Source organism: Pteronotus mesoamericanus, unplaced genomic scaffold (genome assembly GCF_021234165.1).
Source record: "Pteronotus mesoamericanus isolate MK-2021 breed Mesoamerican mustached bat unplaced genomic scaffold, CSHL_Meso_final contig_116, whole genome shotgun sequence".
In the NCBI taxonomy this organism is placed as follows: Eukaryota; Metazoa; Chordata; class Mammalia; order Chiroptera; family Mormoopidae; genus Pteronotus; species Pteronotus mesoamericanus.
In genome coordinates, this window is record NW_026555027.1 from 40,050,747 (window position 1) to 40,078,182 (window position 27,436).

The 27,436-nt window shown below is 36.5% G+C and overlaps 1 protein-coding gene across 1 annotated transcript in view; it reads right to left on the reverse strand.

Moving 5' to 3' along the window:
• The window catches only part of GNB4 (G protein subunit beta 4), a 48,609-nt gene that overhangs the window by 13,674 nt on the left and 7,499 nt on the right, over window positions 1–27,436 (reverse strand). Inside the window, exons 2-6 of the mRNA XM_054580854.1 lie at window positions 15,892–15,989; window positions 6,778–6,816; window positions 5,684–5,790; window positions 4,550–4,613; window positions 2,919–3,081 (exon numbers count right to left, since the gene is read on the reverse strand). Coding sequence (XP_054436829.1) covers window positions 2,919–3,081; window positions 4,550–4,613; window positions 5,684–5,790; window positions 6,778–6,816; window positions 15,892–15,948 — 430 coding nt within the window. The 5' untranslated portion in view covers window positions 15,949–15,989. The remainder of the gene's footprint in view (window positions 1–2,918; window positions 3,082–4,549; window positions 4,614–5,683; window positions 5,791–6,777; window positions 6,817–15,891; window positions 15,990–27,436) is intronic.

A 27,436-nucleotide genomic window follows, 5' to 3' on the forward strand; every position in this document is an offset into this window, starting at 1 on the left:
GTGAGATATCTGAGTTTCCTGCCAATGTTCTCCTCTAGGACTTTGATGGTGTTGCGACTTATATTTAAGTCTTTTATCCATCTTGAATTTATTTTTGTGTATGGTGTCAGCTGATGATTCAATTTCAATTTTTTGCATGTAGCCATCCAGCTCTCCCAACACCATTTGTTGAAGAGGCTATTATTGCTCCATTTTATGCTTCTGCCCCCTTTGTCAAATATTAGTTGCCCATATAGACATGGGCTTATTTCTGGGCTTTCTATTCTGTTCCATCGGTCTATGGGTCTGTTTCTGTGCCAGTACCAGATTGTTTTGAGTATAGCAGCTTTGTAGTATAGTTTGATGTCTGGTATTGTGATCCCTTCTACTTTGTGTTTCTTTCTCAAAATTGCTGCAGCTATTCGGGGTCATTTATGGTTCCATATAAATTTGTGAAATGTCTGTTCTATTTCTGTGAAATACGTCATTGGTATCTTAATAGGGACTGCATTGAATCTATAAATTGCTTTGGGTAGTATGGACATTTTGATGATATTAATTCTTCCAATCCATGAGCATGGTATATGCTTCCATTTATTTGTGTCTTCCTTAATTTCTTTCTTCAATTTTGTATAGTTTTCTGCATACAGGTCTTTTACCTCCTTGGTTAAATTTATTCCTAGGTACTTTGTTTTTCTTGTTGCTATATCGAATGGTATTTTTTTTCTGATTTCTTCTTCTCTTTCATTGCTGGTATACAAAAATGCCTTTGATTTCTAAATATTGACTTTGTATCCTGCTGTTTTGCCAAATTCACCTATTAGGTTGAGTAGTTTTTTGGTAGAGTCTACAGGGTTCTCTATGTACACTATCATGTCATCTGCAAACAATGATAGCTTTACTTCCTCCTTTCCTATTTGGATGCCTTTTATCTCTTTCTCTTGTCTGACCGCTGTGGCTAGGACTTCCAATACAATGTTGAAAAGAAGCAGTGAAAGTGCACATCCTTGTCGTGTTCCCGATCTTAGTGGGAAAGCTTTTAGTTTTTGCCCATTGAGTATGATGTTGGCTGTAGGTTTTTCATATATGGCCTTTATTATGTTGAAGAATGCCCCATTTATTCCCATTTTGCTGAGTGTTTTGATCATAAATGGGTGCTGTACCTTGTCAAATGCTTTTTCTGCGTCTATCGAGATGATCATGTGGTTTTTGTCTTTTCTTTTATTTATGTGATGTATTACGTTTATTGACTTGCGTATATTGAACCATCCCTGAATCCCTTGGATGAATCCCACTTGATCATGGTGGATAATCTTTTGAATGTATTGCTGGATGCAGTTTGCCAATATTTTGTTAAGGATTTTAGCATCTATGTTCATCAGTGAAATTGGCCTGTCGTTTTCTTTCTTTGTAGGATCTTTATCTGGTTTTGGGATTAGGGTGATGCTGGCCTCATAAAAAGAGTCTGGGAGTCTTCCCTCCTCTTGGATTTTTTGGAATAGTCTGAGAAGGACAGGGGTTAGCTCTTCCTTAAATGTTCTGTAAAATTCTCCTGTGAAACCATCCGGCCTAGGGCTTTTGTGTGCTGGGAGTTCCTTGATTACTGCTTCAATATCCCCAGCTGTTGTCAGTCTGTTCAGGCTTTCTGCTTCTTCTTCACTCAGTGTTGGAAGATTACACTTTTCTAGAAATTTGTCCATTTCATCAAGATTTTCAAATTTCTTGGCATATAATTGTTCATAGTAGTTTCTGACGATCCTTTGCATTTCTGTGGTATCCGTTGTTATTTCTCCTCTTTCGTTCTGATATTATTAATTTGGGTCCTCTCCCTTTTTTTCTTGATGAGTCTGCTTAAAGGCTTGTCAATTTTATTTATCTTTTCAAAGAACCAGCTTCTGGATTGGTTGATCCTTTGGATTGTTCTTTTCGTCTCTATGTCATTCAGTTCTGCTCTAATCTTGACTATTTCCTTCCTTCTACTTGTTCTGGGATTTATTTGTTGTTGTTTCTCCAGTTCTTGAAGTTGTAGTGTTAGGTCTTTTATTTGAAATGTTTCTATCTTTTTTAGGTAGGCCTGTATTGCTATGAATTTCCCTCTCAGGACCGCCTTTGCTGTGTCCCATAGGTTTTGGACTGTTGTCTGTTCATTTTTATTTGTTTCCAGAAATTTTTTGATTTCTTCTCTTATCTCATTATTGACCCGTTCATTATATAGTTCTACTTTTAATTACTTCAGATGCTGTGCTGTCTGAAACTAAATTTTATCCACTAACTCTTTCCTAGGCATTTTCTGTGACAATGGCACCATGTTGGGCACACTGAAAGTTACAAGCTTGAGTAAAACCGCCTACCACAATTGCCTGAGGAGAGACAGATGCTCCTCTCAGCTATCTGTGATCTATGGCAGATGGGAGGAAGTACCTTGCAGAGAGATTAAAAGTGCTGTGAGAGATTAGAACAGCCACCCGAGAGCAAGCTTCATGAAAAAGGTGGCATCTGAATGCTCAGAATTCACTGGGATTTCAAAATAGGAAATGGCAGTAAAAAGCCATTGTAGAGAGTTTGTAATAAGCATGGTCAGATAACGTTGCAAAGAATTCAAAGAGGCAAAATCCCGAGGACTGGCAAAAAATTCCTAATTAACACTGCTTACCAAATGCTATACCACTGAACTCTGTGTGGTGTGCACTCTGGCAGATAAAGCTATGTGCTCTCAGTGAAAAATACTTCATAAGCGTTATCTTAATATATACTCCCAATTACATAACTAAGTATAGATACCAAAGTCCCATAATTGTTTTATGGTTGCAGAAAATACAGAAAATATTTGCTTGCTTTTTGTATTTTCATTATTGTTGGAATTTTCGCAATAAATTTATCATCTTTACAAAAGTACTACTTTTTCTAGGAAAATTGGGACAATATTCAGTGGCACTCACCTATATGACCGGGTAACTCTCGGCTAACTCTCACATTCCCCTCTCTGGTCTTTAAGTTATATATAGAACAGATGTTGTCCAGTCCTCCACAGGCGACAAAATTACCAGAGGGGGCATAGGCACAGGTCATCACCCAGGAGGACCTCAAAGGAATAGCATGCATCTGTGGAACAAACAGAATGCACAAAAACTGTTAGTAAGGAAGACACTCATTCAGCTTCCTAACCTATTTACAATGAAGCAAATATTACTAAAAATTGAGTGCATCTACAAATTAAGGCAAAATAGATAAGGAGTGCAATGGATTGAAAAAGGGAACAATGAAAAATATTAACGCATACCAAAATGCCTATTATTTTATTTTTTCTCTATTATAAATTATTTAACTGCTCTTTTCAGAAATTATTCTTTTAAGAGAGAAAGCAAGAACAAAGATATTTCAAGGCTATATAACAATTTGAAATGTTAAGTGTAAAATGTTAAAGATTTTAAAAATGTAATAAAATTCTCTGTTTTTGCAGTAGTGTGCAAAAGAGGAATTTCCTCCAACATATTATTAAGTAATACAAATACCAGAGTCAATTAAAATGGTTTTTCCATGAAGAGATGGTCCTTCTAATAACAGGGCACGTATTCTGGGCTCGAATTTAAACAATGGGAATAGTTTGCACTGATATACTCATACCTGTGTCTGGTGACTTCTTACCCAATACCAATCATTGCAAGTGAGGCCGCAAAATTTAAGGTGTACAGGACTAGCAGGGCTAAATGGTCCATACAAAGAATCAACACATTGTGTGATTACTACTGTGCTCTCACTTAACCTAAAATAATATTTTTAATACACAGGTTTTTTTTTGTTGTAAAAAAATATATAGGATTGAAAGACACATGCTCAATGCCAACTAATACAGAAAAACTGTTATAATGCAAATCTGTCTTAGCTACCTTTAAATTCTCTACCAGGCTGAAGACACTGTTTACCTCACAAAATAATACTTTTTAAACTTTAATTAAAAATAGTGACATAAGTGTACACAGACTCTAAAGGTATTTAACCTGTGCAAGTTTTCCTGAAGCTTTTCCACTACCACTCAACACCTACATGCCAGGGATTCCTTCCAGGGGACACGCTAGAGTGGCCCACTGGCTTTCACCAGCAAGAGATCTAAGCAAGTTGTGATTTGCCTCCAATTTACTGTCTCTTCTGAGGCACCCAGAAACACAAATCAATGCCTAGAGTGGACAAAGACAGCTTCACACTAGCATTCTGGCTTATCCACAAATAGAAATAAAAATCTCAAGGCCATTGTCACATTCAAAAATGGGAATTCCTTTACAAAATCATTTGTATGTAAAAGTGATGCATGCTGTTTTCTAGTATTCAAATAAAAAATATGAGAGTCTAGTAAAACATATTGAACAATATTTCTGCAGTTATTCTTGGGAATTAAAAAAGGGGCTAAATATTAAAACCAACACTAAGCCTCAAGAAAAGATCTAGATTAAAATAAATGGCATACATTTATCTTAGAAGGAAATTACAGTTGGAAGTAATAGAATAAAGGAAAGAACTGATGAACACCTTTTCAAATAATACATAACTTGAGAGAACAATTAAGATATTCTACCTTATTTGTTGTATAGCTATCCCAAATAATTAATTTTCCATCTTGAGAAGCACTGACTAGTAGCCTAGAGGAACAAACAAAAATAATTCAACACTTAGAGGAAAAAAGTAGTTTAAATTAGCCATATATTGCATTAATGTAGAGCAGTGCAGAAAAAAATATATGATTTTTCAAATTAAAAACGATACCAGAAAAATAATCTTCCCAGCTTTAAAAGAAATTTATTTTGTATGTCAAATTTTTCAACATAACATAAAATTTAGCAAAATTTACACATCGTACTAAAAATCTCTGTTATGATTCAACAATTTTGTGGTGACAGAAGTCTAGGTTCCTATTCAAGATTCTGGTAGCATTAGCTGACTGGTTTGTATTTAGTGATTTAAGTTTAATGACAATAGAGTACATGTAGGCCTAACAACCACATTTCATTTAATCAAAAATATCAATTGAAAGCCTGTGAATGTAGCGTTATGGGTACAACACAGAAAATACCTCCTACCTTTGAGGCCTCTACCATCTGGCAGGTAACATATTTATACGTATTTATAAGAAACTGAGTAAGTGAAAATTGTCATAGCAGTGGCATAAAGTTAATGCCAAAAGAAAGTAAAAAAGGGACAAAAATAGCTGCTATTTGAATTAATCAGGTAGTTTCGCAAAACAGACTGCCATCTCGGAAAAATGCTCCCCAGAGAGCTAAAGGTGGATGTGGACTTGCACCCTTAGTGAATTTAGGTAATAATTGCAGTCATACCCAGTGACTGTGAATAGCAATATTCAATAATATGTGCTTACTAACTGAAATTTCAATAGGACTGCTTTTGTATAGTAAATAACAAAGTATAATACCCAACTGTAAAGAAAAGAAATCCTAAACAGTTAACCTGGATAATTTGACCATGGATATTTCTGAGAGAGAAATTTATTTCCCATAGTAAACGTTTCTAAAGTTTTAAACTGTCACTGAATATTTTAACTGAAAGCAAAGTTTCATGTTAGATGTATTTTCTGCAAACATTTCATAAATAGTTTGTTTTTTAACTATAAAAATTATTTGTTTTAAAGGAAATGCAAAAGGTGATTCTTAACGACTGTAATTCTGTGGATAGGTTGAAAGTGGCAGGTACGAACCTTGAATCATATCCCCAGTGCATAGCGTAGATTTTGGCGAGGTGCCCTCTCAGTGTGCGTCTTGTTCGCATTTGTACCCGACCCACTGAATCCACATTTGATGTGATCTTTAGAAAGAGACAGGAATGCTGTTATTCTTTACTTTAGACATAGCTCAGGAAATAAAGTAGAAACAAGTAGTAGGCCAGAAATCTACACGAAAAACAAATTTAGAGCAACTGAAGGTAATTTAATATAAATATTACCAAAGAGTAATGATAGGATCAATATGTAGTTCAAGGAAAAGTATGACTGACTTAAAACTATGCCACTTGAATGCCTTCCAGTGAGAATATCTTCTGTAGACTATTAATTAAAAGGAACAGACATACCTTCCAACTTTAGTAAAAACTTTTTTTTAAAAAGCCCGCATAAAAATCTAATAGTGGATGATCCAAGACTAAAACCCTTATAATTTTAACTGTCTATAAGAAAGTCAGTTTCATATTTGTAAAGCACACAAAATACTTCCTTAATGAAAATTATTAATGTTAATTAAACTAATGAAACCTTCCTAAGAGTTTATATAATTAAAAAAGCTGCCCTGTGTGGTGTGGCGCAGTGGATTGAGCACTGGCCTGCAAACCAAAGGATCACTGACTGGTTGGATTCCCAGTCGGATTCCCAGTTTAGGGCACATGCCTGGGTTGCAGCCCAGGGCCCCAGTAGGGGGCGTGCACGAGAGGCAACCACACACTGATGTTTTCTGTCCCTCTCTCTCTCCCTCCTTTCCCCTCTGTCTAAAAACAAATAAATAAATAAAATCTTCCTTAAAACAAGCTTAATCAGAGTATATCAAAAAGAAACAAGAAGCTACCTTCAAAGGAACATATAAGAACCTACATATGTTTATAGCATATATTTTCCACAGACTTCTATTAAACAAGCATGCTTTTAAAAGCACTTTTACAGCATCTGACAAATTACAGCATTTTTAGAGATCTCGTTTTTTCAATTAAATACTAATGAAAAAAATCTGAATGTCATTTTCATTAGTGTGAAGCTGTATCATATGAATTAATAAAGTAAATTGAGGGGAGAAAAAAAAACTTTACCTGAACAAGTGTTGCATCATTACAAGCTTTCCTTGCATCCTGAAGTAAGGAAAGATGATTATAATGCATTAAGACATGGAAGTCACTAGACATAATTTAAAAAAATATTTTCATTGTAAATACAGATTTGCAAATGTATTTTATCCAGACAAAGTTCACATAACCACTTAGGTCATCTTAAGGTACATAATTCAGTGGTTAATATATTCGCAATGTTGTATAACGCTCACCACTACCTAATTCCAAAATATTTCCATCACTCCAAACAAAGAAACCCTCTTCCCCTGGCAGTCATTAATTTACTTTTCTAGCTCTACAGATTTGCCTATTCTGGACATTTGATAAAAATGGAATCATATGATAGATGACCTTCTGTGCCTGACTCTTCCACTTAGTATAATGTTTTCAAGATTCATCCATGTGGTAGCATATATCAGTGCTTCGTTTCTTTTTATGGCCAAATTAAAAAAAATTATCTTCTGGAGGGCGGGGCCCTGGTAGTACAGGCTTCCCTGGCTAGGTGAGTGTTCTAGAAACCCATCTGTATCAGTGTACAAGCTGGCATTGTTGTGAGAGGCTGCATCTGGCTTCAGCGAGTTTTTTCTGAAGACGCTTTCAGCACGTTTGCTCATTTCATGATGGGTGCTGTCTGAGCGCACCTGCCCATGCTGTGTTAAGTACTCGGCAGTTTTTGATCAAACACCAGCATGACCCCTGTGCCCCACCCTCCCTATTCACCCAATCTCACACCAAGGGACTTTTTTTTACTTCCCCTGGATAAAAAAAGTCCTTAAAGGGAAACGCTTTGCTGATGTGGAAGAGGTGAAATAAAAAACGGCAGAAGCACTAAAAGGCAGCAAAATCAATGAATTCAAAAACTGTTTTGAGCAGTGGAAAACACATCTCAATAGGTGTATTGTGTCAAATGGAGAGTACTTTGAAGGTGACTGAAGTTTAAACATGTAAAAATAAATACACAATTTTTTTATAAATAAATTCTCTTTTTGGGGGTCCCCTTCCTATATCACATTTGTTTTTCCATTAATTAACTGATGGACATTTACGTTGATTCTACTTTTGGGCTCTTATGAATCATAATGCTTGAAACATTCATGTACAGGTTTTTGTGTGTACATATGTTTTCAATTCTCCTGGGTATATACCTAGGAGTAGAATTATATATCTAGGGTATATGCCTAGGAGGAGACATCGTAACTGTTTGTGTAACTTAGAAACTGACAAATTTTTCTTCACAGCAGTGACAGTTTTATATTACCAACAGGAATGGATGAGGATTCAAATTTCCTCATATCCTCCTCACCAACACTGTTGTTGTCTTCTTTTTTTAATTAGTATTAGTACAGCCATCTTAGTGGAGGTAAAATTTTATCTAGTGGTTTTGACGTGCATTTCACTAATGATTAGTGATACTGAGCATCTTTTCATGTGGAATATCTTTACATGTGCTTACTAGCCCTTGGTGTATCTTCTCTGAAAAACTGTTTATGTAAGTTCTTTGCCTATGTTTTTTAAATCCTCACCCGAGGATATTTTTTATTATTAATTTTAGATAGAGGGAAGGCGGGGCAGGGGAAAGGAAAACATCAATGTGAGAGAGAAACATCAATCAGTTGCTTCTCATATGTGCCTCAACCACGGATCAAACCTTCAATCTTTTTGGTGCACAGGACAATGCTCCAACCCACTGCACAACACAGCCAGCTCTCCTTTGCCCATTTTTAAATAGGGTCACTTGTTTACAGTTGAGTTGCAGGAGTTCTAGTATTCTGAATACTACACCCTTATCAGAGATACGATTTACAGATATTTCCTCCCATTCTGTAGGCTGTCTTTCATCTTCTTGGTAGTGTCCTCTGACACACAAGTTATTAATTTATCTGTTTTTTCTTTTGTTGCTTGTACTTTTAGTGTCATATTAAACCGCTACCTAACCCAAGGTCACGAAGATTAACAATTATGTTTACTTCTAAGAATTTTACCCATTTCAGCTGTTATATTCGGGTACCATTTTGAGTTAATTTTTACACACGGTATGTGGTAAGAGTCCACATTCATTCCTTTGTATGTGGATATTCTGTTGTCCTGGCATCACTTCTTGAAAAGATTATTCTTTTCCTCTTGAACGGTCTTGTTACCCTTGTTGAAAAACATATCTGTGGCTAACTGATTTTTTAATGGACTCTCAACTGTATTTCATTGTGCAAAAATCTATTGGGTTTATAATTAAAAGATTTTAAAATTGTTTCCCCTGAGTAAAAACAAACTAAGTTGATTTAATAAGGCCTCGGGATTCACATTTATACTTGGTACTAAGCTTCAGCAAAAAGCAAGAGTTCTGAGTTCCCCTCTGTTTGTCCTGGCATCTAGAAGTTGAGGTGATAGGAAGGATATTGATAATGTATCCATAAAAAATACATTTTAGACATATTTTTAAAAATGCATAACACTTCTTTGAAAATGCTTTCCAAGGACACTGGATGCATATACTATTAGAAATAAAATAGTTTAGATTCAATATGAGAAAAAGACATGACATCTCAGGAAAAACAATTTTTATATAAATAGACACAGTTTATACTAAGTCACATCTATATTTTTACATTAGTAGCATTAATTAATAACATATAAGCTGGTGTTTATGCCTAAGCATTATAGGGTGGACTTTCAGACACCTTAAATTTTTACACAAATTGAAGAGAATTACCAAAAGGAATATAATGAAACAGAAATCAATATAACAGCGCTGACTGGTGTGGCTCAGTGGGCTGAGCGCCGGCCTGTGAACCAAAAGGTTGACAGTTCAATTCCCAGTCAGGGCACATGCCTGGGTTGCCCCGCCAGGTCCCCATTTGGGGGATTGCGAGAGGTGACCATGTATCGCCCATGCACTGATGTTTCTCTCCTCTTTCTCCCTGCCTTCCTCTCTCTCTCAAAGTTAATAAATAATATCTTTTAAAAAAAGAAATCAATATAACAAAATAAAGAAAGGCAGAGAAAGAACTTATGTAGTAAGCAACAAAATGTTTTAAACCAAGTTTATCAGTTAATAATAAATTTAGAGGATTCGTATAGATGGGAAAATCAGAAGTGCAATTAATTTTTCCTTCTAGACTTGAAGCAATGTTCCCCCCACCCCCAAGGTTAGGGTAGTATCCTTTTCAGCTTTGTTTTCCCCCACTGTGCTTAAATTAGCATGCTCCTGTGCAAAGCGGATACACACAGTATTTGTTGAATAAATGTCCCAAATGGAAAATGTTTTCCAGTTCAGCCCAGGGAAAAAAAAGCCTGCCTCCATTTGCAGCAAACACTAGGTGGAATGCACAATCTTTTTGGCTGCCCTTTCGACCTATTTATAAACACTTAAGAGTATTTCTATGTCAGGGTGTTATAAGTAGTTACACAAACATATGATTTGATTCTCTCTTTCTTAGTCAAATTGTGAGTTGAGAAACCTCATTTGGCATGGAATGATATAGCCCACTTTCCTGAAATGAAAACGAATTTCCAGAAATGACAGTGATGGCCAGAGCCATGTTCCAAAAATGGTGGACTTGAAGACTAAATTCTAAAAAGAAGGTTCTCTAATTTTAAGCTTTATGAAATGAACTATATCATTTAGGTCATCTTAATTCAGTCGCTCAATTGAACACTGTGTGTCAGGTACTATTCTAGGGACTACGCATACAGCAGCGGACAAACCTAAAACCCTGCCCTCACAAAGCTTACGTTAATAATAAGAGTGCAGCCCTGGCAAGTGTGGGTGTGGCTCAGCTGGCTCTGCACCAGCCCACAAACCAGAAGGCCTCCAGCTGATTTTCAGTCAGGGCTTTCCTGGTGGGAAGCAACCAATCTATGCTTCTCTCGCACATTGATGTTTCTCTCCCTCTCTCGCTTCCTCCCTTCCCCTCTTTCTAAAAATAAACAAAATCTTTTAAAAAATGCAAATTAGGATACAATCAATAAACTTCAAGTAAAAATTATGGAATAATAGTACAAATTGTTAGCAAAAATCAAAACATCATGTTGGAATGTAAGAATTCTACAAATACCTTAGCAGCAATTACGTGCAAATTTCCATTACACAAAGATTATCTACATTGAGAAGAAATTACTCTTATGAACACTATTACCCACTATAAAACTGAATATAAAAGAATTATTCCCAAATAAAGGCAGCATTCCATATTGTCCACCCTGAGAAATACAAGACATGCTATTAACATCTTTGTGAAAACTAACAGGAAGCTGATAGACAGATTTCTCACTCCAAACCAAACGAAGAAATCTCTATTTCTGTTTTTTAAATTTACAATAAATCATTTATTGCACCAAACAGCATATATGTCTATTATGTAATGTATTTATATCATAGTTAGGTAAATACAGGGTTAGATTACATTTCTGGAAGTGTAGAAGAAAGAAAGGAAAGAAGGAAAGAAGGGTCTTTAAATATAGTATGACACGATTAAACTGAGAAGAAAGAAAGTACATGGCATTTTACAGATATGTCGTTACTTGAAATTATGTGAGATGATTCAGTGCCCTTGTGCTTGGGATGCGGGTGAGACAGGAAGATGATAAAGACACAGAATTTTCCATCCAAGTACAAGTAGTGTAGGCAAATGTGCACAAGGAACTGTAACACAAGGCAGGCCGTGATGAGCCCTGTAACACAAGTCCGAAGGGCTGTACCAGTAAGGAACCGCCACTTACGGGGGCTGGGCTAAGTCCTTTAAGTCATTTCATTTAATCCTCTCCACAAACCTATAAAGTGGTTACTGGTATTCTTGTTTTACAGCAAAGATCCCAAAAGCATGGGGAAAGTTTAAAAACTTCCATGGCCCTGTGGAATAATAAGAAGGTGGAGCCCATGCACTTTCTACCATCCCCTGCTGTGGTCCAATAAACAAAAGAACAAATCCAAGTAAGGCATTTTAGAGGAGGTATTTTAGAGGAGGACTAGGACCCAATGAATAGGAGTCCCAGGGGCAAAATTAGAACAGAGGTTGTATAATTCCAGGGAAGAAAACAATTTGAAAGAAGGCAATGAAGTGGGAAAGTGCAATACACGTTAAGGGAATGGCCACCAGACGCATGGCTACAGCCCAGGCTGTGGGAGCAGTGCCACAGCGATGCTGGGGCCCAGGCTCCAGAATCAAAATATCCCTGGTCTGAATCCCGGGTCTGCCACTCAGTAGCTATGTTGCCTCAGCAAGTTATTTGGTCTGACTGAGGCTAGGTTCCTGAATGATAAAATGAAGTAACACCATCTATTTCTCAGGGTTGCTATAAGGATTACATGACATGAGCAAGTGGCCATGTGCTTGGCCAGTCATTCCAGACAAGAATAGCATAAGAAAATTACAAGTCAGTAACACAAGTGAACACAGATGCAAAAAATCTCAACAAAATACTAGCAAACATATTCAAAAATACATTAAAAGGATCATACAGCATGATAAAGTGGGATTTATTACAAGGATGCAAGGATGGTTCAATATCCACAAATCAATCAATGTGATAAACCAAGTTAACAAATGAAAGATAAAAATCATATAATCATCTCAACAGATGGAGAAAAGAATTTGACAAAATCCAACATTCATTTATGATTAAACAATCCTCTCAACAAAGTGGGTATAGAGAAAACATACTTCAAGAAAATAAAGGCCATATATGACAAGCCCACAGCTGACATCATATTCAATGATGAAAAGCTAAAAGCTTTTCTTCTAAGATCAGAAACAAAAGAAGGGTACCCACTCTCACCACTTTGATTCAACATTGCCTAGCAAGAGCAATTAGGCAAGAAAAGGAAATAAAAGGTATTCAGATTGAAAAGTAAGTAAAACTTACTATAAATAGTAAGTATCACTATTTATACATGACATAGTATGATATATAAAAAACCCTAAAGACTCAACCAAAAAAACTGTTAGAACTAATAAATGAATTCAGTAAAGCTGCAGTATAGAAAAATAAATATACAGAAATATGTCATGTATTTATACCCTAATAAAGAACTATCAAAAAGAGAAATTAAGAAAACAATCCATTTGTAATTGCATCAAAAAATTTAAATAGCTAGGAATAAATTAACCAAAGAGGTGAAAGACAAAACACTTGAAACTTATAAAACATTGATAAAATAAACTGAAAATGCAAATAAATGAAATGATATTCTATGCCCATGGACTGGAAGAATTAAAATTGTTAAAATATATATTCTGCCCAAACAATCTACAGATTTAATGCAATCACTACCAGAACTCCAATGGCATTTTTCACAGAAATAAAACAAATCCTAAAAATTTGTATGGAACCACAAAAGATCCCCAAATAGCTAAAGAAATCTTGAGAAACAAAAAAAGCTGAAGACATCATGCTCCCCAATTTCATAATTCTGTATTATGAAGCTAAAGTATTAAAGGAGTATGGTATTGATATAAAAACAAATACAGAGATCAATGGAACAGAATAGACAGTCCAGAAATAAATCCATGCATATGTAATCAATTAATTCACAACAAAGGAGGCAAAAATATACAATGAGGAAAGGGCAGTCTCCTCAATAAATAGTGTTGGGAAAACTAGACAGGCATGCAAAAAAAGAAAGTAATAATAATAAAACTAGATCACTATCTTACACCATACACAAAAATTAACTCAAAATGGATTAAAGACTTGCAAAAATAAGTGGGGCTACATCAAACTAAAAAGTTTGTGCACAGCAAAGGAAAGCATCAACAAAATGAAAAGGTCACATGCCAAATGGGAGAAAATATTTGCAAATCATATACATGATAAGGGGTAATATCCAAAACATATAAAGAAATCAATACAACTCAACAAAAACAACAAAATCTGATAAAAAATGGGCAGAGGATCTGAAAAGCCATTTTCAAAGGGAGACCTAAAAAAAGTACATGAAAAGGTGTTCAACGTCACTAGTAATCAGGAGAGTGCAAACCAAAACCACAATGAGTTATCACCTCACATGTTAGAATGGCTATTATCAAAAAGACAAGTAGGAAGGGTTGTTAAGGAACACGTATAAAGGACCCATGGAGAAACCTAAAGCTGGGTAGGATTGAGGATGGGAGGTGCAGGTGGGTGGGGTGGGAGAAAGTGGTGGTGGGAAAATGGAGACAACTGTACTTGAACAGCAGTAAAAAAAAGACAACAAATAACAAGTGTTGGCAAGATGAAGAAGAGAAAAGGGAACCCTTGTGCACTGTTGGTGAAGTGTACTACGGAACTGGTACAGCCACTTTGGAAAACACTATGCAGATTCCTCAGAAAATTAGCATTAGAACTACCGTACGATTCAGCAATTACACTTCTGAAGAATTATATTTGTTGGAAAAAAAAAACCCGAAAAACGAATACCTTGAAAAGATACAGACATCCCAATGCTCAATGTAACATTATTTACAATAGCCAAAATAGGCAGACAACCTATGTGACCACCAACAGATGAATGGATCAAATACAAGTGGTACATACACACAATGGAATATTACTCTGCCATAAAACCAAATGAAATCTTGCCATTTGCAACAACATGAATTGACCTTGAAGGCCCTGTGCTAAGTGAAATAAGTGAGACAGAAAAGACAAATACCATATGATCTCACTTATTTATAGAATCTACCAAAGAAAAAAGAAAAAAGAAAAAATCAAGCTCATAAGCAGAGAGAACAGATTTTCTAACAATGTGATGGGCATGGGACCATGTGCTTGGCCAATCAGTAGATCCTGCTCAGCATTTGGAGCAAGTCACAAAAAGTAGATGGTGAAGAATCCTTTCTGGTGGTGGCAGCAACATCTAATTCAGAGATTAGCTCTTGAAGCCTTCTCTGTCGACCCCAGGCAAAATAAATTCCTCCTTTGTTTATTCCTCCTTTATTTTGCCAGCTTCGTTCAGACACCTAAGGCTTGATCAACCTCAAGCTCTTATTCACATCTAACTTATTAGCTTATTTGAATTCCTGGCAACAATACCGATTATGATTTCAACCCACTCAGAATCAACATTTTTTCCTGTGAGTATTCTTTGCCACCCTTTGTTTCCCTGCTCCTTTCCCTCTTTTCTTGCAACATCTTTGTGGAGAGGTTGTGCTCGTTCCTTTTTTCTTACCCTTCACTTTTAAATTAGATGAGCTCTTCTGAAACACCTATTGCAAAAAATTCACATTGGAGAGGGCCATAGCAGGATTCTGTTATCAGAGATTCTCCCTGCTTTGTGCCAAAGTTCTTCATTTATATTTGTAAATTGTGTTAGCCCTTCCTTTTTCTCTGTGAAAAGAAGTTAGCTGCGCCAGTCTCTTTCCTACACCCTGTCAACAAGACAGGAGGAATGTCCATATCCTTTCATTTTTTTATCTCTGCCTACCTTGATATTCCTCAGTCCAGGAAAACATCCATTGTTCCACAGAAAGGGTTACTGGAGTTGTCTCTGAGGGAGTGCTTCCTACTTGGTATGAGATTTACAGCTGCAAAAATCCCTCTCACAGCCTTCCCACACCCTGAAGCATTTCTACATCCGACAACTCTTCCCCATTCTATTAGGAAGTTCTAAGTGTCTTTTAATGTAGTTAAAGATGGAGCTTGTCCTTGTTTCTTACGATCTTTACAGCTTTGAGTGGATTTCTAAGAGTAAAAGATAACAGACATGTCTTTATTATGCCACTAATAATCTTGAATGTTTTTTTCTGCAATCTAATGTTTTAGAGATGAATAACTTTTAGTATATTACGTGATAATATCTGCCTCCTCCTATTGCACCAAATATCAAACTATAATTCCAAGTGTGTGACTAAGATAATTATGTTTGTCTTTCAGCAGGGATTATATATATAATATTAACTTCTTCGAGACACAGAGGCCATTACTCCACATATCTATTTGTTAGGAATGATTTTTGGAGAGTTCTTTAGAGGCATGATATATACAAATTGACCATTTCTAGTCTTATAAACTATTTGACATATATAGACTGATGACCTAATGAACAAACCTGGTTCATTACTGGTACTAAATAAAAGTGTTAACATTTTTCTTAAAAAAGAAAATGAAAAAGATTACTCTTACCTGGATCTGATTCCGTAGCTGTTCAGCTTCCTGCCTCAGCTGTTCCAGTTCACTCATTTTTTTAATTTATTTACTCCGAAAGTAACAACACAAAACAACTGTAAAAAATAAAGAGAAACTAATTCAGTTCTCTCTCCATTCACATATTCATCTACTTGAAAAATATTGACATATAGCTTATTTTTGGTCCTTCTGAAACTCCAGTGAAATAGTCAATTGTCAGTAGAACATAAAACAGCCTTATTCCTTATCTTGAACAAGGGAGCCCTACTCAGCTGTTGCACACACCCTTCTGGCCTTCTTGTCTACCACTCTCTCTCCCTCACTCACTCTGATCCACAACTCAAAAGCTTTCTTGATGTTCCCTGAAGCACTAAGTAAGGTTCAGCCTCAGTGTCCTTACCCTGGCTCTTCCCTTGCCTGAAATGCTTTTAGCCCCACCCCCAATGTTTCCATTGCTTGCTCCCTTACCTCTGCTCCACTGTACATCTCAGAAGGCCCTTCGCTGGTAGCGCTCACGCACCCACCTAGCTCCCTCACCCTGTCTCCATAACGTCACTGAGGGATTCTGCACCATCTAGTTGTCTGTTTCCTCCTAGTGGGACATAAGCTCCTTAATGCAGGGACTTTGTTTGCTTTCTTCTTTGCTGTATCCTTAGTACCAAGAACACGTTATTCTCCAGTAAATAAGCTAACTTGGAATAGCTTAAGAAATAAAGGGAAAACTGTCTAAAGATTTAGGATGAATCACAGAACTAGAAGGCATGAATATTACTGCCTCAGGAGGAGACCAGAGGCTGAAAATTAGTAGTAGTCCTTCTCTAACCCCCCTATTTTTCTCTTCATATCTTTGTTTTTCCTCTTTCTCCAGAATAACTTTCTCTGCTTCTCTAAGCTCCAGGCTCAGCTTATGTCTCCTCAGCTCATTATCAGAGTCCAAAATGACTATCCGAACACCAAATTCCCATTAGAATATTTTTCGGGTACCCATCTTTCATTCACTTTAATTCTGAAGTGGTACTGAAATTGCCAACTAAAACAATTTTAAACTAATAATTTAGCAAAAATCAGTTTGATATAAGCTCTTTCAATTACTGTAGTTTTTTGACTAAGTTCTTCATCAAGATGAATATTTGATTCATTTAACCCATTTTAGAAAACTGTCACATAGTGGAAGCATTGTAAGTTGAGCAGAAAGCAGCTATCAGCTATCTTTTAAAAGTACAGCTGTACCAGTTACAAATATCAAATAATACCAATGAGCCACTGTATCCAAGACAATTTATTAAACAAAATGGAAAAAAATACAGTTGCATAATTCAAACTGCCTTTTTCCTCCACTTCTTCAAATGCCCACAGAATTTTTATTAAAGCAAGGCATTATGTAGCCTGCGCAATTATACTGCTGTGTTAGGGAACAGCTATTTTAATCTATAAGAGACAAGAAAATACAAATATCTTAGCTACAAATAATTTTCACTCTGATCATTAAAGCCTATAAATGAAAAAATATTTTAAATTGCACTTACATTTTAAGCATAAACTACTTCTGCTTACTAAATCTATTCATCAGAAAAGTTAATTTTAAGTTTATTACTATAATTAAATCTGTAACGTTCCACTTTTCTCTTTCAAATTCTGATCTATAATTCCTATACTTTGTAAAATTCAAAACACCCTAAACCTGTAATGAATTAGGTAAGGTACTTAAAGCTCTTATGCTCATTCTTACCAAGGAAATTAAACACACGCTTGCCTACCCATCCCAAGTATTCCTTATACAGATATTCCCAGGTGGCTTTCTTTCTCAAGAAGTCAGCCAACAAATTAGAGCTGCATGGGTGGATGGATAAGAGAGAAAAACAGAAGTTAGAGATGCTGAAAGTAGCACCAGCATTAAGCTTTGGTTTTTTATTTTGCTACCAAAGTCCTCATTACACTGAACACCTTTAAGTGCTCCAAAAGTAAACCAATTCTGTCTCTTGTAAAGTGAAGGGAGTCTGTTGGTGTTTCAGGAAACAAATAAGGTGCTGCTCTTAGCATCAGGTCTGTTGCCCTCCACCTCACTGGTATTTTCTGGCATCGTTCATTCTTTCACCAAACTTTGGCTGAATACCTACTATGTGCCAAGAATTGGGGCTACATGTGAATAAGACATAGTCCCCACTCTCCAGGGCTGTGCAGTCCAAGAAGAAAAACAGACGCACAGGTGCGTACTCACACAGGTCCATATCCATTACCCGAAGCCGTAGGGCCAGATGCATTTCAGAATTTGGAAGTTTTCAGATTTTATTTTTTAAATAAATTTTTATTTATTGAATTTAGAGAGAGAGTGAGAGAAACAGATTTTTGTTGTTCCAGTTATTTATGCATTCATTGGTTGACTCTTACATGTGCCCTGATCAGGTATCGAACCCACAACCTTGGGATGATGCTATAAACAACTAAGCTACCTGGCCAGGACTGAAGTGTTCGTATTTTTAAAAAGTGATGAATTGTTCGTATTTTTAAAAAGTGTGTTCATGGTATATCACATAACACCCTAATGGACCCTGGGGAAGCACCTCGCAAAATCAAGAACTCCTGCAGCGAAATGTAAGCACATTCACAATCAGAAGGGAAAAAATAGACTAGCAAGTTTCATGTTAGTTCAGGTCATGTTGTGGCACCAAAGGATTCAAATCACATAAAGTTTTGCCAGTAAATGATTTATTTTAAAAAATGCAGTTTCAAAGCATTTTGGATCTCCAAACTGTGGATAAGAGATCGTTAACTTGTAATATGTAAAAGGAGGATTAGCTGGTACAAAGGCACAACAACCCATAACTTAAAAGATACCAAGGAGGAGTCACCCAACCAAGAGATAACATTTATTGAATGCTTATTACTATGTGCCATGCACTATTCAAAACTTCTCATAGTGACTCATTTAACAACCTGCAATCAACCTCAGAAGGTAGGTGCTAATATCTTCCTCATTCTACAGATGAGGAAACTATGTGTTAGGAAGGTTATGGACCTTACCCAAGTTCATACAACCTAACAGAGCTGGAATGTGACTATAATCAGTCACTGTGTAATCCCAGAAATTGTTTAACCTGAGTCTCAATTCTGTTATGTGTACAGCGGAGACACCAGTATCTACCCCAGGAGATTGTTTTGTGGATTAAATAATATACATTTACAGAATGTGCTTGGAGCCCTGCTTGGTGTGGTTCAGTGGACTGGATGTCGAACCTAAAGTTTGCCAGTTGGATTTCTAGTCAGAGCATGTGCCTGGGTTGTGGGCCAGATGCCTGGATGGGGGTGGGGGTGTGCAAGAGACAACTGATCAAAGTTTCTCTCCCTCTCTTTCTCCCTCCCTTCCCCTCTCTCAAATTAATAACAAATACATAATCTTACAAGCAATCAATCAATCAATAAAGGAGGGCTCAGAACCATCCCAACACAGTCAGCCTACTCTTTAAACACTTCTCAGGCTGATACCTGCATCTATAAGATGGATCAATAGATATCATATAATCATACTTTAAACAAAAAAAGGAAAATAAATTATTACACCAGAAAGAATTCTCCTCACGGCCTCAGCACCCCAGTTAGGCTGCACCGTAGCTGCTTCTCCCTCTCCTTAACTCCTAGAGAAGTACTGGGGCCTCCTCCCTGACTCCAGGGCCTGTGTTCTTCTGTTTTCTGGGAGAGGCATGAACTATCCCTAGTCCATATGGACTCCTTCATATAGACCAGGATCTCTCACAGGGCTGGGAGAGGGAGAAAGACCTCAAAGGGGAGAGGGAACAGAAGGAAAAACATCTAATCCTTTGAAGGGCTTTCTCAAACTCTACCCGTCTCCTGAAGTTAACCTGACCCACCCCAACAGCACTTTGCCCACCTGCACTCCTATGTCTACAGAGAGGCACAATATTACTAATGTTATATACCCTTCGGGTCTGTAAGGGAAGAAACAGGGCTAACCTCTAATTTAACCAAATAGCTAATCAGTGGTTCTCAGAGGGTGGCCATCAGGATCTCAGTATCACTTAGGAAATTTTTTTGTTAAAAATGCAAAATTTTAGGCCCTTTTCCAGGCCTAAAGTAAAGAGTAAGGAACTCTGGGGGTGGAGCCCAGCAATCTGTGTTTAGGCGAACACTCCAGGTGATTCTGTGGATGCCTCCTGGAGTTTGAGAACAGAAGGTCTAAACTCTGGCTTACACAGGGACACGTTACTAAAGCCATTTGAGGAAAGTTCAAGAATGTATGTTCATACATTAAAAAGTTCCATTAGAAGCTAAATGCCATTTATATTATCCTGCTGGTCAAACAAAATATCTAAGTACTTAAAAAAAATAAAGTATTAGATAAAATTATAATTATAGAAAAATCATTCTCATTCTTATTGGTTTTAAATTTTGCTAAGTTATTTCCCATTTCTGAATTGTGGGGCGAAAAATGTTTCTGAAGTATGGCTTTAGCATGCAAAAAGAAGCAATGGAGAAAAAAACATAGAAGCTCCCATACATAAATTCCCTATATCACAACACTCAACTTTTTTACAGAGAAATTATAAACAATTATTTGGTGTATTTCAGGTGTTATTGTCCTTTTCCTCAAGGGAAACAACACATCTGGTAAAATCTTGAATTTTTTTTTGGCAGCCATTTATCACCTTTAAAATAATCTGTTTGTATTTGGTCCTGCTTTACTCTTTAAGAAATATAAGGATGAAATGAACACCAGGACTGGAAAAGACAGCTTAGGAATCAACCTGTCTTCCATCTTGAAATATCCAAGCTGTTTGAAAAGATAACTTGAAAAATATTTTTTAAAATTTAAGACTCAAGTGCATTAAACTTCATTATAATAGCAAAGTATATGAGAAAATACCCACTAAGGAAATAATGTTTCATGTATCTTTGGAATCAACTGAAAACACAGCTTGGATTCCAAAAGTCATTTAAAAAAAAAAAAAAGAACTTGTGATTAAATTTTCTTAACAAGACACAATATGATCAGTCCACACACAGTAATAAATCCATCAATAAGAAAACATGTTCTTATTTAGATATCATAAACCCATTTGCAGTGAACACCTTGGATACTAATTAAGGGTTTTGGTATTGACCGAGATAATTTGTAATTGTTGTGGAAATCTAAACTGAGATAGTACAGACCATGACCCAATAAAATGCCATAAATAAAAATAAAAAATTAATAGGAATTTATGGAATTGAAAGCAGGTGGGTTCTGTTGCTTCATGCCTATACACATTTACATTTCTGTTATAAACAGAAGGTGTGTGACATCTGCAATGCTTTAGACTACCTTCCATTTATAAAAGCTAAGAGTTTAAGCATAAGGTCTTTAAGTGAGTTTAATTTTTTAATTAAAATTAAAAAGTTATCTTTTAAATCAATAAAAGGAAAAAAAAGAGGAAGAAATCTACGAGGCAAAGCTAACAAAACCTAAAATCACAGTAATATCAGGCACTACATGAGAATCTGATGCAGAGGGCATGTTTGAAACACAGAATGGATATGTTTCTATTCTTTCCGTGAATCCTTCTCTAAAACTCCTACATGCATGGGGTGGGCAAAAGCAGGTTTACAGTTGTGAGTATGCAAAACACAGAGTTTATTAATTACTGTATTATTTATTTGTATCATCTAAACCTACTTTTGCCTACTCCTGTATATAGACAGAGATACAGTGGAAGCTTTAAATGAATAGGTCTAGCTTTTGTCCAGTCAACATTTTGGGGAAGCTTTCAAAAAGATTTTTCTTCCTGCGTTATTCCTATTATTTTTATCTACAGTCCTAAAGTATATAAAAAAAACAAGAAATTCCAAAACCAGGTAAAGACACGGACAAAGACAAAAACTATAGGCCAATATCTCTGGTGAACACAGTTGCTAAAATCCTCAAAAAAATATTGGCAAACTGCATCCAGCAACACATTAAAAAGATCAAACACCATGATCAAGTGGGATTCATCCCTGGGATGCAAGGACGGTACAACATTCTCAAATCAATAAACATAATACACCACATAAACAAAAGGAAAGACAAAAAACACATGATCATATTAATAGATGCTGAGAAAGCATTTGATAAAAGCCAGCACCCATTTATGATAAAAACACTCAGCCAAGTGAGAATGGAGGGAGCATGGCTCAGCATAATACAGGCCATATAGGAGAAACCTAGAGTCAACATCATACTCAACGGGCAAAAACTAAAAACTTTCCCACTAAGATCAGGAACAAGACAAGGGTGTCCACTTTCACCACTCCTCTTCAACACAGTACTGGGAGTTCTAGCCACAGCAATCAGACAAAAACAAAAACAAAAAACAAATAAAAGGCATCCAGATTGGAAAGGAGGAAGTAAAGCTGTCATTTGCAGATGACAGGATAGTGTGCACAGAAAACCCGATAGTCTCCAGCAAAAAACTATCTGACCCAGTAAGTGAATTTGGCCAAACAGCAGGATACAAAGTCAATATTCAGAAACTGAGGGCATTTTTGTACACCAACAACAAAATACCAGAAACAGAAACCAGGGGGAAAAAAATCCCACTTGCTATAGCAACAAGAAAAATAAGGTACCTAGGAGTAAACCTAACCAAGGAGGTAAAAGACCTGTATTCAAAAAAACTATACAACACTAAAGAAAGAAATTAAGGAAGGCACAAATCAATGGAAGCATATACTGTGTTCAAGAATCAACAGCATCAAAATGTCCATACTACCCAAAGTAATTTATAGATTCAATGTAATCCCTATTAAAATACCAATGACGTATTTCACAGATACAAAACAAACATTTCAAAAATGTATTTGAACTATAAACAACCCCAAAGAGCCACAGCAATTTTGAGAAGAACAAAGTAGGAGGGATCACAATGCCTGATACCAAGCTATATTACAAGGCCACTGTAATCAAAACAGTCTGGTACTGGCATAAGAACAGACACATAGACAGACCAATGGAACAGAATAGAGGGCTCAGAAATAAACCCATGTCTCTACAGTCAATTAATATTTGACAAAGAAGGCATGGGCATACAATGGAGTAAAAATAGCCTCTTCAGCAAAATGGTTTTGGGAGAACTGGACTGGTACATGCAAAAAAAAAATGACACTAGGCCACTAACTTACACCATATACAAAAATAAATTCAAGATGGATAAAGGACTTAAATATAAGTTGTGATAACATAAAAGTCCTACAGGAGAATATAGGCAAGAAACCCTCAGATATTCCACACAGCCATTTTTTCACCTATATGTCCCCTAGAGCAAGGGACATAAAGGAAAGAATAAAAAATTGGGACTTCAAATAAAAAGCTTTGGGGAAAATATATTTGCCACTGATATCTCAGACAAGGGTTTACACTCCAAAATATATAGAGAACTCACACGACTCCACTCCAGAAACACAAACAATCCAATATAAAAATGGGCAAAGGACCTGAACAGACGCTTCTCCAAGGAGGACATATACAGGGCCCAGAGACATATGAAAGGATGCTCAGCATCATCAACCATCAGAGAGATGCAAATTAAAACCACAACGAGATACCACATCACAACAGTCAGAATGACCTTCATAAACAAGTCAACATACAAGTGCTAGTGAAGTTGTGGCAAAAAGGGAACCCTAGTGCACTGTTGGTGGGAATGCAGACTGGTGCAGCCACTGTGGAAAACAGTACGGAATTTCCTCAGAAAACTAACAAATGAACTGCCTTTTGACCCAGCAATTCCACTGCTGGGATTATACCTTAAGAATCCTGAAACATCAATTCAAAAGAACCTATGCACCTCAATGTTCACAGCACCACTATTTACAATAGCCAAGTGCTGGAAGCAACCTAAGTGCCCATCAGTAAATGAGTGGATCAAAAACTGTGATATATTTACATGATGGAATACTACACAGTAGAAAAAGAGAACTTCTACCCTTAGCGACAGCATGGATGGAACTGGTGAGCATTATGCTAAGCGAAATAAGCCAGGCAGTGAAAGACAAATACCATATGATCTTACCTATAAGTGGAACTTACTCAACAAAACAAATAAATGAGCAAAACAGAACCAGAGACATGGAAATAAAGAACAAACTGACAGTAACTAGTGGGAAGGGAGGAGAGGGATAATGGGGGGAAGAAGAGGAAAGGTCATCAAGCAACATGTATAAAGGACCCAGGACAAAGACAACAGAGGGGAGAGGGTTTGAGTAATGGGAGAGTAATGGGGGGGAATGGGGACAACTGTAACTGAACAGTAAAAAAGAATTAAAAAATAAATAAAATTAAAAAACTTTTTAATAAAGAAAAATCTACAGGGAATCAACAGTGGAGGGCATGAAGCTGAGAATCAAATCAACAATTTGGAACATAAGGAAGAAAAAAAAGCATTAAATCAGGACAGCAAGAAGAAATAAGAATTAAAAAACACAAAAACAAGGATAGAATAAGGAGCCTCTAGGACACCTCCAAATGCACCAAAATCCAAATCATAGGGATGCCAGAAGGAAAAGAGAAAGAGCAAGAAATTGAAAACTTATTTGAAAAAATAATGAAAGAAAACTTTCCCTAATTTGATTAAGGAAATGGACACGCAAATCCAGGAAGCACAGCAGAATCCCAAACAAGTTGGATGCAAAGAAAACCACACCAAAACACATCATAATTAAAATGTCAAAGGTTAAAGATAAAGGAAGAATCTTAAAAGCAGCAAGAGAAGAGCAGAGAGTTACCTACAAAGGAGTTCCCAGAAGACTATCAGCTGATTTCTCAGAAGAAACTTTGCAGGCAAGAAGGGACTGGCAAGAAGTATTCAAAGTGATGAAAAGCAGTGACCTATAACCCAGATTACTCTATCCAGCAAAACTGTCATTAAGAATTGAAGAGCAGATAAAGTGCTTCCCAGACAAGGTAAAACTAAAGGAGTTCATCATTACCAAGTCATTATTAAATGAAATGGTAAAGGGGACTATATAAGAAAAAGATCAAAATTATGAGCATTAAAATGGCAACAAACTCACAGCTATCAACAACTGAATCTAAAATACAAACTAAGCAAACAAGCAGAACAGGAACAGAATCATAGATGTGGAGATCATCTGGAGGGTTATGAGCTGGGAGGGGGAAGGGAGAGAAAGAGGCATAAGGTGCAGGGATTAAGAAGTACAAATTGGTAAGTACAAAATAGACAGGGGGAAGTTAAGAACAGTATTGGAAATGGAGTAGCCAAATAACATATGCGTGACCCATGAACTAAGGGAGGGGACTGCTGGAGGGGGGGCAGTACTGGACAGAGGTAGGCCAAGAGGGAAAATTGGGACAACTGGAATAGCATAATCAGTAAAATATACTTAAAAACATTGAAGGGGAAAAAAATGGAGTCAAGCCATTGCTAAATGTTACCATAACAAAAATATCAAAAATTCCTGGGTAAGAGCCAAAAGATTATTAGGTGTTTGAGCACAGGGACCATTGTTCTCGTCTTTGTCCCTCCGAAGGTAGTACCCTCAGTTTATGGTAAGGATTCTCCATAGCTAAAACTTGTTACAAGCTAGATGATGAAGAAAAACCAGTAAGGCTTCTAATAACAAGATATTTATGAATAGGAAAGAATGAATGTTTAAGGATAGTTATCACCAAATGTTTATATAACACAAAATTATAAATATAAATAAACAGGAGAACAGAGATGGTACATCCATATAATAAAATATTATGTGGCTATTAAAAATAGGATGTTAGAGCTCTAAGTACTTGCAAAGATGCAAATACTAATGATACCCTCCAAACAAATTCTCCCTTTGGGGGTTCCACTAAAAGTACAATATACAAGCATCTGATGGGAATCTGCCCTTACCCAGCAAAGCATGTACTGAGTTTCCTTGGTTATAACTACAAGGCACAAGAACCAACCCTGCTAAAACCAAAACACGGGGAAATTTTTAATTTTAAAGGCTGCTTTAAATATAAAATGTGGACATTAAGAGAAACTTTATTATTATTTTAGCAGGTCGGTAGTACACAAGAGTTGAAATCATTTAATGTAATTTCTACTTCAAAACATTAAATAAGATCTGGTTCTCAGCAATTTGAAGAGAAAAGGGCTCTCCACGATGCACACCGTGGAACACATGGCACTGAGGAACTTTTCGAGCTTTTTTTTGACATAACGATTGCACCCAAGGAAATTCTTTGGTAACCGTACCATCCACAGGACATTAGCAACAGGTAGTGAAGCAAAACAGTTAAGAGTGCTGCCTTGAGTACCCAAAGGCAGGGGTTTGAACGCTGCCTTCTCCAGGGGGGCGTGCTAACTGACATGTAGGACTGCCATCAAAGGCCAACTGAAATTCTTACTACAGTTGAGAAAAGATTGCCTTTGAACTAAATATGGAAAATATTTAAAATATTTTAATAGCATTGAGAATGAGCCTACCCAGCACCAATTTTGAATCTGAAATCAACCCATTTGCCTGGAGGCGGAAGGACTTTTACAAATCATTAGAGTTGTCCAGAAATTGGACAGGCTATCTCATCAGAGAGTGAGCACCCTGTCACTAGCAGAGTGCCAGCAGGGGTAGGTTGTTCAGTTGGCAAGATGTCTCTGAGGGGCTCAGGCACGAAAAAGAGACTTGGAGAGAGGTGAAGGGCTTGGTACTGGGGCACCTTACAGATTCTCATGTGAAATGGTAAGTATCACTGGGTTATGGAACCAGACAGATGGGAGTTTTGGATTCTGGCTTCATTATTTATTATGTGACATCGGCCAGCCTCCTGTGCTGCTCTGTATGTACCTCAGTCTCTCCATTTAATCAAACAGAGATTAGAATATTACCTAACTCATTGATTTGTCAAGAAAGTCTAAGTTACATAGTACATGGGGGTAAAGTGTTCATCACAGTGGCCAGTGGGACATGGCCTCAATAAATATTATCAGGATTTTGATCTTAAAAATATTTTAATATGAAAGAGTATTTTTTAAGCAGAAGTTATTTAAACAAAACATTTTGGAGCTTAAATAGTTTTATTTTTTCATCCTAAATCAGAGATCTCTTCAAATCTATTGCTCTTTTTCTTTTCATTCTTTCCAGTCTTATTATGATTAATTTATAGGCTAACCTAAAATTAAAATTTTTAAATCTGTTTAATTTAAAAGTTAATTATCCAGTTTGTGATCAAGGTTCTTCCATCTTTGTTTCTTCACACTACTCTATTCATCTGCGGCTGATTAGTGTTACCTCCACCAGAGGGCAGACAAAAGAAAGACGAAATCAGGGAAACAAAGCTGGTATCTTGTTAGCTTCCAGAGCGGCTTTGGCAGTGTAACCAGAAAACTTTAAAGGGCACTAACGTTGTAAGATTCTCTGAGACAGTCCTCTTCATTAGAAATAAGATTAGATAAAAACACAGCAAAAGAGTTGGCAAATATTAATTCAGGTAGCTATCCATTTATTTAAATATCTGAGTTTCCTCCACCTCCACAATCACCACAATGTTGGGACTAAATGGTAATGGGGAAAA